Source organism: Scatophagus argus, chromosome 8, assembly GCF_020382885.2.
Source record: "Scatophagus argus isolate fScaArg1 chromosome 8, fScaArg1.pri, whole genome shotgun sequence".
Taxonomy (NCBI): Eukaryota; Metazoa; Chordata; class Actinopteri; family Scatophagidae; genus Scatophagus; species Scatophagus argus.
In genome coordinates, this window is record NC_058500.1 from 101,161 (window position 1) to 114,011 (window position 12,851).

Below are 12,851 nucleotides of genomic sequence, written 5' to 3' on the forward strand. Positions count from 1 at the left end.
AGTGCAAACAGTGTGATGGTTCACACAATGGCAGGTGGTTTACGGGAGATCAGGGAGACAGCCTGGGGGAAGAAACTGGTTTTGTGTCTGGTGGTCTTGGCATACAGAGCTCTGTAACGCCTACCAGAGGGAAGCAGATCAAATAGTTTGTGTGCAGGGTGTGAGGGGTCTGCAGTGATGCTTCCTGCCCGTTTTTTGACCCTGGACTGGTATAAGTCCTGGATGGAGGGCAGGTCGGCCCCGATGATTTTTTCTGCAGATCTGATTGTCCGTTGCAGTCTGTTTCTGTCCTGTTTGGTGGCCGATCCAAACCAGACAGTGATGGAAGTGCAGAGAACAGACTGGACGATGGAGGTGTAGAAGATGGTCAGCAGCTCCTGAGGCAGGTTGAACTTCTTCAGCTGTCGCAGAAAATACAACCTCTGCTGGGCCTTTTTCCTGATTAGGTCTACGTGGGACTTCCACTTGAGATCCCGGGCGATTGTAGTTCCCAGGAACCTAAAGGAGTCCACAGTAGACACTGTGTTGTTGAAAATGGTAAGAGGCGGTAAGGTGGGTGGGTTCTTCCTAAAGTCCACTGTCATCTCCACAGTCTTGAGCGGGTTAAATCCAGCTATTCTGGGCCCCAGAGGTCTGGATGTGGAAGGACGTCTGGCTTCAAATCAAGAGAATGCGATTAGACGAATTCGGGTTCTTTATTCATCAGAGGCACAACAGTGAAGCAGAATTTTCAGATTGTTTTGTTTTCAGGTTATGAAATTATAATAACCAGATTTTAAGACACAGGAGAGAGCAGCAGCCAAACTACAAGAATAAAATAAACTCTGGCTGACGGGTGTTCGGTAGAGGTGTAGATCTAAATCTGCTGTATAGTCACCATGAGACCGGGCTGTAGACAGAAGATTTGTGAGGTGTCAACCCCTCACAGAGATGACAGGATGTGGGGTTGGAGCTTGTCCACAGATCGCAGCCTCATCCGGCTCTTGTGCTGAGCAGTTTTCTCCAGCCTCTGTAGGTTTGCAGCTGTCACACCAGGTGGTGACACAGCTGGTCAGAATACAGGTTACTGATAAAAGGTATAGAAGATGTGCTCACATCCTGTGTTCAGGTAAAATAACCGACTGACCAAAATGTAGAGCCCAAATAATAATAATAAGATGACATTTTCATATGCACAATTTGTGTGAAAACAAATCATGAAAATAAAAGACGTAGATGTTTTCCACACAAGATGTTATCGGGAATATGAGCTAGAGATTGGAAAAAAATCTTTTTCTATTATATACAAGATACAAGACAGGTTTATTTGTCACACACACAATCATACACGGTACAATGTGCAGTGAAATTCTTTATGTCCCTGCTACCAAAAAATAGGTGAGTAAAATTAAATATTGTAAAATAGAACGCTTAAAAAAATAATAAAATTAAAAATGTGAACATGTGCAGTATTTACATGTAGTGCAGGTGGGAGTGGGATTGTCCAGATTAACGCTCACTGTTGAGCAGACGGATGGCCTGGAGGAAGAAGCTTCTCCTCATCCTCTCAGTGTTGGTTCTCAGGCAGCAGAACCGACGGCCTGATGGCAACAGGGAGAAGAGTGAGTGTCCGGGGTGATGGGGCTGCCTGAGGATCTTCTCGGCTCTCGACCTGCATCGTTTGGTGTAAATGTCCTGCAGGTCGGGTAGAGTTGTTCTGATTAACTACCCTCCTAAAGGCCGAGAGGTCCTGCTTTGTGCAGCTGCCCATCCATGTGGTGATGCTCCCACTCAAGATGCTCTCAGTGGTGCAGGTGTAAAAGTTCCTGAGCACCTTGAGGGGGAGCCTGAAGTCTCTGAGGCGTCTGAGGTGGAACAGACGCTGCCTATATGTATAGATCATATAGTCATTAGAGGTCATGGAGTTTGAGGATCTATGGTTCTCTTGTCTTTCACTGTGACTTTACTTGCTTATGGGGATAAAACACAAGACTTTACAAAGGTACTTTGATACAAAGGTATCAAAAAATCTCAGGTATTAAAAATAGTTTCAACACAAATATACTGAGATCTAAAACATAAAGTTCACACATAGAGAACTGTTAAAATTATAACTTTATTTTTGCATGATAAAAACTGTTTTGGCCTCCTGCCATTTAACAATAAAAACACATTTCCATTGCAGACTGGCTCATCATCATCATCAAAATTTTCAGACGGGTATTTACAGGCACATTTACACACTGTTAGCAAACTGTACACAGTCAGTAGGAAATCAGTCAGAGCTTCGTTATGGTTGATCCTGATTTATTTTATACAAATCCTTTTTTTATTCTCTTGTAGAAAAAAACTGTTTCAGTAACAAATAGAGCTCGACCAATCAGAGCTGAGAATCTGTTTCATCATGACCCAGAAGATTATAAAACTGTACAGAGATCAGGAGGTCCGAGGTCAAGCTTAGTCCAACATTCATCCTCCATCTTCATACATCATCAGTGACGAGGCAGAGTTTGAGCTCTGCCTCATCTTTACTTAAAAAAAGGTATTGGAGAAGCACTATAAATCGCCATAATAATCATCATCACCATCATATGCATGCAGAAGTCTAATCTGATCAGAGAACTACAACTACAGGTCAAACACAGGCTCAAAAAACACACAAGGCAAAAACACAGATGAGAGACATTCAGTTCAAACAGCAATTATCAGAAGAAATATTAGAAGACAAAGAAGAAAAGCATAGAAGCTGCAATCAATCGGCTGGAAGATTATTCAACAAACATCTCATTTTAGAACAAAATCTGGCAATTTCCTGCTTCAGTTCGGCAGCAGACACGACCACTGACAGCTGTCAGTTTATTTGTTGTCTGATCGGTTCAGTCTCAGAGTCCATTTACACTGAAAAACAGTACAGAACCCAGGAAGTGTCCTGTGAGGAGAGTCCAGGATGTATCCCGTCCCACAGTATGGCTGACAGCTGAGTTAGACATGCAGATTAAATAAAACTCTGACAGGGTTGTCAACACCCAGTAGAATCTTCACTTTATGACAACTTCACACAGAAAAAACACATCAACACCCGAAACAACAACTTGTTGCCATGGAGACACAGCTGATAATCCCCAGACTGAATCCAAACCTCCGACCTCTGGACCTGCGGTCCTTGTGGATGTCAAGTGCACTCTGACAGGAGACTTTCCAGGTGGTTGACTCTGTAGCCTCATAGTTTTTGTCTGGACAGTTTTCTATATGTGCTGCTTTCTGTTAAGGTACAGAAAGTGGAAGAGTTCAGTCAAACTTTCCCTGTGACACTGATAATGTATTCAGATCAAACACTCAGCTGAGGATCCACACATTGCATGTAGTCCACGTTGTCTGAAGATAACTGGAGATAAAACAACTAACTTCATATAAATTATCATTATTGTTTTGACATGAGTTAACTAGCCACATATCTGATGGTATGCTAACTGTTTAACATACCCAGTCTCATGCAAGCCGTGTCTGTAACTCTCTTTGTTTGACGATACTACACGCTTTTAACATCCTGTCAATGACATCAGAATTCCTTTATTAATCAGAATTCCATTTGAAGCTGATAGCTGTAGCTCCTACAACATTCTTTACATGGATATACAAAGACCTAGTGTCTCTGTAATGCTAGCCATCTTCTGAAAAAAAAAACAAAAAACAAGAATTTCCCTCCAGGGATAAATAAAGGAATTCTGATTCTGATTTCTGGCTAGCCAAAATCATAGCAGCTACAAACAAGTTATAAACTTGTGACATTTCTTTAAATTAACTGATAATTCTTGGCCTTGAAAACAGCAGTCTGCACAACAAACTCTGCTCAGGTAAGTCAATGAGCGAGTTGAGATTATTTTCAACCTAGCAAGACATCATGCTTGTTGTTCTGCAATATAACAATGTTGTATGAGCGGTTTATATTTTAAAGTGCGCTCAGGCTGTTTGGGTTCAGTCTGGGCTATGTGGGGCTTAAGTACATAAATAAGTCAAGATTCGTCTATGTTGCCGTTCTTTTGCCTCCTGTGTCAAAAAAGACGGAAACATTAAAATTATTTTTTCTTCCCATGATGCACTGGGACATATGATCTGTCAGGCTGCCCTTAAGACCACTGGATTGTATATAAAGATGGCCGATGCATCTCCATGTCCCTTTAGGGATAATTTATCTGATGTGTACTTTGAGTTTTTGGTTTGGCTTATGTACCATGTGCTTATGAGCTGTACTATAGCAAGCCCCCAGGGGAAGCTCTCATGTCATCGATCTTTATATACAGTTGTCACAGTTGTTAAGACAGACAGACAGTGCCACCTAGCTGCAACAGTGAAGGCACAGCTGGGATAAATTAGGTATAAATAGGACTTACAGTATGTACACAAAATAAGTTAGTGCTAACACACACATTCACTCTCACACAGTTTAATCTCCTCCCCCTGACATGCAGACTGATTTTATCATCTATCAGCTCTTTGTTAATTCAGCATGTTCAGACTTCAGTGCTTCAGTTCAACTTCACTTTCAGCGTGATTCTAGTTTCCTTCCAGTCAGTGATTATGTATATGCATTATCCATTTATCCATCCATCCATTTTCTAGAGGCGGGGTTCACCCTGGACTGGTCGCCAGTCAATCGCAGGCTCAACACACAAGACAGACAGCCACACACTCTCACACTCACATCTAGGGGGCAATGTAGAGCAGCCAATTAACCTAATGTGCATGTTTTCTCCGGAGTACCCAGAGACAACCCACGCAGGGAGAACATGCAAACTCCACATAGACCGGGACATAGACTCCAGACCGGGATTCGAACCCGGAACCCTCTTGCTATGAGGCGACAGTGCTAACCACTGCACCACCTATGCATAAGTTATTTCTTTGTGTGAGAAATGTGGAGATTCAGCCAGCTAGGAAGTTAGTTGCATTGCTATCTTTGAAAAGGCAGTTGGTCAGGTAAAAAGAAAACATCTTGGGTAGGCTTCATTTCATCAAAAAACACAGCCTCAGTCACAGCTACATTTCAAGCTACAAACTTAGCTGTATAATCAATAATAATCAATCAGTGGAACTGCGGTGCTCAGTGGATTTGCTCATGGTGGCAGAAGTCAGACTTGATCTTGGGGGCCACCGAGTAGACTGGTCTGAGAGGGATCGAGTGGAACTACTACTCAACAAAGATCAGATTGGTGTGACTGTTGCGAAGCATCTATTTAAACCTGAGGAAGCTGGTGAGTCAGTTTGGAACTGAGGAAGACGAGAAATACCGGGGAGTGTGAGACAGGTCAGCAGGAGTCGAGCTTACCTGAAGAGCTCCAGGTAGAAGATTTGGTTACTGGAGACAGAAACTGGAATCACTCTGAAAATGTGAATTAAAAGTCATCCCCTGATTATTGCATTCAGTGAAACTCCCTCTTTTTGGGATCTTTAAAGCTCCTGACATGCAGAGTTGTGCTGGTTTCAGTAGTAAAGGCAAAAACATTCCGCCAATTCTGTCAATAAAAAGCATCCGGCATGTCTCATATAAGCAGGTCAATAATCAATACGTATGATTAGAACAGAAATTATTAAAATTGTGCTCTCTGACTCCACGCAGACAGCCGAACAGCAAGGAACTCTGGGAAATGTAGTGCAAGGCAGCAGGTGACAATGAAGTTCCCTGATCTGATTGGTTAGATTGTCGTTATCTGATGACGCCAGGTTCAGGTTTGGATGAGTTTGACTGCTGCTTCAGAGTGAAGGAAACGACAGAGCTGGGTTCTCCTGAGTCTATAGACTATAAAACCTCATAGATCCCCAACACACATACACACACACAGCCGGAAGACAATGTCCACAGGAGTCCAATGAGTCTCTCAGAGCTGCTGAAGATGTTCAACAGGAAGCATCCTCACTTTGTAGAAAGATACTCCTGTTGAGGAAGAGGTCGGAGTACCTTCAGGGTCATGGAGTCAGAGCTCATCACAGGTCAGTGACCTTGTTCTCCACCAGTGCGGCAACCTGTTGCAGTCGATATGCTAACTGCATCTTCTGACCTGAACTGTCCTCCTCCAGAGACATGATGATCTGACAAATAGGTGAGAAAGAGAGACAAGACAGAGACAGGTGTAGAAATGTTTTCTATAATTAATTTTTTATTTGTCCACCACTTACGTGCACAAACAAGCTGATTATTTCAAATCATATCAACAGTTCTTATTAAAAAGTATGTAAGTGTGTGTGTGTTACCTGGTCGTAATATTTGTTGATGTACTTGTAAAGTTCATGAAGAGCAACAAGGCTGTTCATCTCTGTAGTAAAACCCTTCAGACAGACAGACAGACAGACAGGAAGTGTAATGTTATTGTTGATTCCTCAGTTAGTTAATGTATTTCAGACGATGTGTGGAGTTTAGTTTCTGTTTACTGACCCCTGACAGCTCAGTCAGAGTGGAATTCATCTCCTGATAACAGCCTGATGCAGCGCTGTGGATGTCACTGTAATACCTACACAGACACATTCACACAGTTCACATGGTGTCACATGAGAATGACGTTTCACAGAAACTCTGTGAAAAGTAAACTGGACTGCAGTGAGGACATGTGAACATTATGACAGCCCTCATGGTGATGACTGACAGGAAGCTGTCTCACCTCTCAACCAGCTGTTTGTATCGGGGTATCTCTCTGGCATAAAGCAGCTTGTTGACAGGAGAGTCCTAATGGGACAGAAAGTTACAATGAATTCACATGACTACACCACGGAGGGTTGCTGTCACGGATAGACAGACTGAGAGACAGACGGATCGTACCCGTCCCACTTTGTGCTCTGAGGTGGTGCAGGAGTCGATGAAGGTCTGAGCAATGACGGACAATACGGCGTCGATGCTGTCAGTCACCTGAACATCCAGAACAAACTGAGGATTCTTCAGGATGTTCACCCAGAACCTGAGAGGGAGACTGAAGAGAGACAGACAGGTCAGTAAGACAGACAGAAAAGCCAGAAAGAAAAGCAGGCATCCTGGTGTGTTTCTCACCTGTTGGTCTTCCAGATGTGCACAGTCTCTGGGTCATCAATGCCGTGTTTCTCTGCCAAGTCATCCAAGAAGTCAAAGAAGAATCTTACAGCAATAGGAGGAGGACGCTTTGTACTGAGGATCGCTACAAAGACATCGTCCACAAACTTCTGCAAAGTCCCCTACAGGGAGACAGACAGGCAGTCAGTCAGCTATGCACAAGCAAGACAGACAGAGATAGATGGGGAGGTACAGAGACAGGCAGGTGGAGAGAGACAGGTTATAGGTTTGTGTTTGAGTGTTGCCTTCATGGACAGCAGTCTGGTCAGGTAGATCTCAGGTATGGCCTTTGCTCTCTCTCGGTCCCTCATGCTGCTCTTTCTGTGTTTTGGGATTTCAGGGTCCTCACTGCTCTTCACCAGGTGCCATAGACGCAGACCCTCCTCCTCCTCGCCTTCCAGCATTGGTGTTTCTATGGCAACCACACACAGACCATCAATCTCTTTTTTTTTGGATTACCATTTTGAACACAGAGGAGAACCCTAGTCTACCACTGTTTGTACTGTGCTCTGCTGTGGATGATCAAGTTCTGTGTTAATAATACATATATAATAATAATATTTAGATGTGTTCTTACTCTCTCCAGTTTGAAAGATCTGGTTGACTCCAACTCCACCTGAACTCTGAGAACGAGGAATCAGAGCGACTGTCGCACCATCTGGAACCTGAAGAACACAAGAGGAGACTGTTTAACTTATGGGACAGAAGGGAGGCAGAGTCGGAGGAACAAGACGGGGGTGAAGATGAGGAGGATATGAAATGTAGAAACTGAAGACTGCAGTGCTGTACCTTGTAGTGCTGCAGAGTATTGAGCCGTTTCCACCGTCCATGAACCACCGCTGTGACATCATCATCTGACAGAGTCAGGTGACCTGCCTGACCTGAACGCCACTCTGTCAACCAAATGCAGAAGCACAGGTCATTATGAGCTGTCAATCAAACCAGGCAGGTGTGTGTGTGTGTGTGTGTGTGTGTGTGTTTGTGTACCCAGGTCAAGACTGTCTGCTGCTGGTCTCTGAGAGAATGGAGCTCCTCTGTAGACCTGATCCAAGATCTTATCTTTCACCTGCACACAAAAATACAGGTGAGGGTCGTACACTGAGGTGACAAGCAAGTAGACAGGTGAGATGTGAGATTCAAGATTCAAGAGTCTTTATTGTCATTATGCAAGCATAAGTAGATAAAGTGCACTTAGTGTCAGTCTGTGGTATGCTGTTTGTGTGTATGCGCTTAGACGGGGGGGGGGGGGGGGCGTATGTGAGGGACAGGCAGACACATAATCATATAGATACCTGTGTGATAGTGTCAGTGTCAAGGACTTTAACTGGACACGGTTGAACTTCAACTCCATTCTTCACCAGCACAGTCAGAGTCTGAGAGAGACAAGTCCAGAAAACTCAGACAAGAACACATCACTTGAACAAAGCTCTTCAACACCAACTCATCCATACTTTGTGTACAGTGTATCAGGACACCTTGTTGTCTGTTGTGACTGATATCGCCCAGGTGTGTTATTGTTGCATACAGTTGTCTCTTTGTGTTGCTGTGGTTACCATAGCACAGTAGTCGATGTCTTCTCGCAGCAGGTGGCTGTCATTAAGAGTTCGTTTGGCTTTTCCCGTCACAACATCGACCGGACCTTTATCCACCTGATACTTTATGGCTCTGTAGAGCATGTAGAGAGGCTCCCCTGCCACCTCCTGACAGACAGACAGGCAGACAGACAGGTGAGGATGAGACAGGATGAGGAGCTGAGGACTGAGGACAGACTAGTGTTTCTACAGACAGACAGACAGACAGGCAAACGGACAGACAGGCATTTACCTTGAGGAAGGAGTAGAGGCAGATAGACATCCAGTTTGTCAACATCTTCTCTACAACTGTCTCTGTCCTGAAACAGACAGACAGTCAGATACACAGAGAGACAGACAGGCCCACATGCCTGTTACACGCTCGAAGAGCATCTCCTTCCGGCTGACAAATTGGATGATCAACAAAGCATCATTTTATGAAAACCCTGGATCAGATTCACAAGATGGTCAGATTCCTGGTGTCCACGCTGATCCTAGACAGGCCTGAGTGCCAGATCTGGTAACCATAATGAATGGACCAGAGTCAGCTCAGACTGGTTACTGGATGTCCTAAAGGTTTGGTGACCTGATTGCATCTTTATTTTAGAGGAACAAGCCTCCAGAGCACTTTGGGGTAGTGTACAGCTTTGACAACACTGGTGGAATTGTGTGCGACCAAACGAAGTTCATGTCAGGATCCTCCAGGAGGAGGTGGAGGACATCTGAGACACTTCGTATGCTTATCACCATGACCAGATAAGCTTCAGATAATCAACAGAAGATAGATGGCTTAAAGAACATAGCAGTTCTCTAACAGCAACAAGGAAGGCTAAAGCACCTCTGCATGTGCAGCCTTTCAAAGAGCAAAGCAGCAGATGAAACATAAAAAATGTCCCCTTCAAGCTGATTTTCTGTACGGAGACCATAAAAACTGAAGGTACTGTTAGGCAAATTAGCAAGTTTAAATTGCATAAGAAAAGGACCAGTATGTGAGCTGTCACCGATGAAGGTTTGTTTGATTCACGTACCGGCGCAGCATAAGTTTGGGGTTCTTGGCAACATACTGCTGCACCAGGTCCTGCAGCAGACTCTTCATGACCTCTGTGAAATACTCCAATTTATCGTGCAGGGCCATGGTGAGCAGACTGGCAACGTAACCCCGGTCTCTCTGAGAGAAACCCTGCTGGGCCTCCAAAGTGTGGATGAACTGAGAAACAGAGACAGAACAAACCATCACCTGCAGATCCAGGTGTCTCCTGATCTGAGACCAGGTTACATCAGCATCATATGCCCTCCCTCCTGCCCTCCTGACCCACCCTGGTGAGGAAGAGTCTGTTGTTAAGCAGGTTGTTGAGCTGCTGAAGGCCCTGTTCCACCGTCTGCCTCCTGGACTCTGGCAGGTCCAGCTGGCGGCTCAGTGGCGCCACCTGCTGGGCGGGGAAGAAAACTCTCTCTGCATATGTCCTGTAGTCTAACAGGGGGAGTCCTGGTCCTCCGACATCACTGCTCAGGTCCATCATCTCTGTCATCAGGTCTACACACACGAGAAGAAGAGAAAGAGAATAATTAAAGGCTTCTGGAAGACAAAAAGATTCTGAAGAGACCTGGAAAAAAGGAACAGAAACCCCAGTTTACTCCCAATGACCAGGACTTTCGTCATTAAAAGGCTTTGGTTTTGTAGATTGTTTCTTATCTAAACTGAATGTCTGAGGTTAGAGGATGTCTACGCTGTACAGATTCCAAAGGCCCTAGAGGCTCATTTACTAATAAAATAACTAACGGAACATCAGGAAAACTTATCCCAGAGTTGACTTCATTTTGAGATTGTGCCATGTGAGAGTTTCAGTGCATGTGTGTTTGCATACCAGTGAACTCTTTGCGACACTGGTCTCCCACGTTGATCTCCAGAGTTTCCAACTGCAGTAAAACCTTCTTATAATCTCTGAGAGCCTGTTTGCTCTTCCTCCTACACAAACACAAGCAAAGACAACAAATAAGAAAGAAAGGCATGTCTGTTGACAAGTCATTACAAACTGTTTAATTTTAAATTGTAGTATAGATCCCAGAGATTTCTAATCTTGATTAATTCAATTTTTTTTCTTAATTTCAATTTTTTTAATTAAAAAAAACTATATAATTAAAATTAATTCAAGCTTGTGCTGCAACCAGACAACATTTCATTGTGTGTTAATGTTTAAGAGCTTCAGCACAGAATACAAAACCTAACCTGTTAGATAAACAACAAGGCAAAGTGTTTAAAAGTTTCAATTTTTAATTTAATAAAAAAAAAACTGGTGTAGTCTGACAAACAAATGCAATCCCAGACAGGTACCTGTACATGAGGATTACGACCAGCACTAACAGGATAATGACAGCTGCTCCTGCCCCCAAACCAATCTGAGCAGCCAATGGGACGGGAGACAGCAAAGAGTCACCGTCGTATTGAACCAATCCCAGGTCCACCTGCAGGTTCCCCATGAACACCTGAGAGACGGAGAGACAGACAGAAAGAATTTTTAGGAATAAAAATCTGAATCTTTCGATCTCTTCTGTGCTATATTTCCTCTGTATAGGGACAGAGCTGCTGGCAGAGCTGAAGTTTCTGGAGGAAGAAACAACCAGATTCTGTTTTGATCTCAGTTCACCTTTTCTTCTGGAGTTAAAAGTTGATTTATCTTCACTCTCGTTTTTCAACCTACCTGCAGCAGCAGGGGGTTATGATTATTGTACTGCCCCCCTTCTTGACTGCTGACTCAAGTGGGCCTATTAGGATTAGGGTAAGGAACATATGGCACAGTTTTTGTCTGCACAATAACAAATCTTTTTATGAGATAATATTTAGTGTAGAAGTAAAACCATTATAAATCTCTCTTTAAAGCCTTGTGTTTATCTTGTAAATATATATTTCTTAAGATGTAGGAGGATCTTACTGTGCTGTACAGGGAACTAATGTCTGATCTGTTCTGAGTAGTAAAGATTTTAGGTTGGTTATGTACTCCTGATACACTGTGTATATATATTGTAGTATAAAGTATTTAGCTCTGTGTAGCACCTGTCTTTGTAAATGAATATGTCTCTCCTCCTACAGCCTTATCTCCTTTCTTTATGGGTAATTCTGTAGATATATACACTAGTAACAGAACACAGCACCAAACCAATTGAAATTCACATTGTTACAGCAGCACAAGGATAGCAAAATAAAGGTGCAGGTAAGATATACAAAGTAAAAAAATAAGATATTTACTCCTTTTTTCTAAAGAAACTATCAAAACACACAATACATCCTGACGATATTTACAGAATTTCACAACAATAATAAATTAGAAAAACATTATGGTACCGTTAATAAAACCTCCCTGAGTGGGAGGACACACCTCCAGCTGCTTGTGCTGCTGTCTGACTGTGTCTGAGTACCTTGAGGCTTGGTAGCTCGTTGTTCTCGTCCACACTCATTGGTTGGATCTCTGGAGGTTCACAGTATAGGTGAGTGTTATCAAGAGTTTTCACCTCACATTCCTGGTCTCCGAGCCGAGCTGTCACTTCTTGTCTTGATATGGCTCTGGTCAGGTCCTGACCCTGAGGGACGCCACAGATACACAGAGAGGTTTCATTGTGTCAGTCAGTGAACAGATGGTTTCTACTGACCTGGAAAGATGTTTACCTCCACAGCGATCACTCCTCCTGGTTTGAAACGGTATGGAGCACCTGGAGCTTCTCGATTCAGTGAAAAAAACTCCGGGTTTGGATAATAAATGAAGCTTTTACCCTGAGAGACAAACAGGTAGAGAGACAGGTTTCTCCTTTAAACGGACTGTTTCTCAGTAATAATAACAGACACAAAACGCTCCTGTTTATCTGTAAAATGTCTGCTCATCGTCCATTTAAATCCATCCATCCATCCATTTTCTATACTGCTTCTCCATCTGGGTCGTGGGGAGGCTGGAGCCTGTTCTAGTTGACTACAGGCAAGAGGTGGGCCCATTTAAATCCACTCTTTCCATGTGACAGTGGATCTCTAAAGTTTTCCCTGCATTTTATCAGCTCACTGTCACATTTGACTGAAAAAATTTGTGCTAATCTGGTAGATCCTTGCATGCTAACACCAACATGTTGTTTGGGAAATAGAGAGAAAAGACAACTTCTGAAGCCTTCTGCGTGGAGTCATGGACATTTATTCTGTAAGGTGTGACAATCCTTCCTGTCTGGCAGAGTGCAGATCCTCAGAG

The 12,851-nt window shown here is 43.5% G+C and overlaps 1 protein-coding gene across 3 annotated transcripts in view; it reads right to left on the minus strand.

Moving 5' to 3' along the window:
* Positions 1-2,478: 2,478 nt before the first annotated feature.
* plxnb3 (plexin B3) overlaps positions 2,479-12,851 on the minus strand; it is a 61,417-nt gene continuing 51,044 nt past the window's right edge. For 2 of the 3 annotated variants that reach the window (XM_046397478.1, XM_046397480.1), the window contains 19 exons: positions 12,287-12,391; positions 12,040-12,201; positions 10,958-11,109; positions 10,491-10,591; positions 9,942-10,159; positions 9,654-9,832; positions 8,879-8,945; positions 8,608-8,754; positions 8,347-8,427; positions 8,042-8,120; positions 7,844-7,947; positions 7,632-7,719; positions 7,300-7,466; positions 7,016-7,176; positions 6,791-6,938; positions 6,633-6,697; positions 6,410-6,485; positions 6,229-6,303; positions 3,718-6,066 (listed from right to left, as the gene is read on the minus strand). In XM_046397478.1, coding sequence (XP_046253434.1) covers positions 5,962-6,066; positions 6,229-6,303; positions 6,410-6,485; positions 6,633-6,697; positions 6,791-6,938; positions 7,016-7,176; positions 7,300-7,466; positions 7,632-7,719; positions 7,844-7,947; positions 8,042-8,120; positions 8,347-8,427; positions 8,608-8,754; positions 8,879-8,945; positions 9,654-9,832; positions 9,942-10,159; positions 10,491-10,591; positions 10,958-11,109; positions 12,040-12,201; positions 12,287-12,391 — 2,280 coding nt within the window. In that variant the 3' untranslated portion in view covers positions 3,718-5,961. Of the gene's footprint in view, positions 3,241-3,717; positions 6,067-6,228; positions 6,304-6,409; positions 6,486-6,632; positions 6,698-6,790; positions 6,939-7,015; positions 7,177-7,299; positions 7,467-7,631; positions 7,720-7,843; positions 7,948-8,041; positions 8,121-8,346; positions 8,428-8,607; positions 8,755-8,878; positions 8,946-9,653; positions 9,833-9,941; positions 10,160-10,490; positions 10,592-10,957; positions 11,110-12,039; positions 12,202-12,286; positions 12,392-12,851 lie in introns of those variants that run through there. The other variant, XM_046397479.1, reaches the window with a different exon arrangement.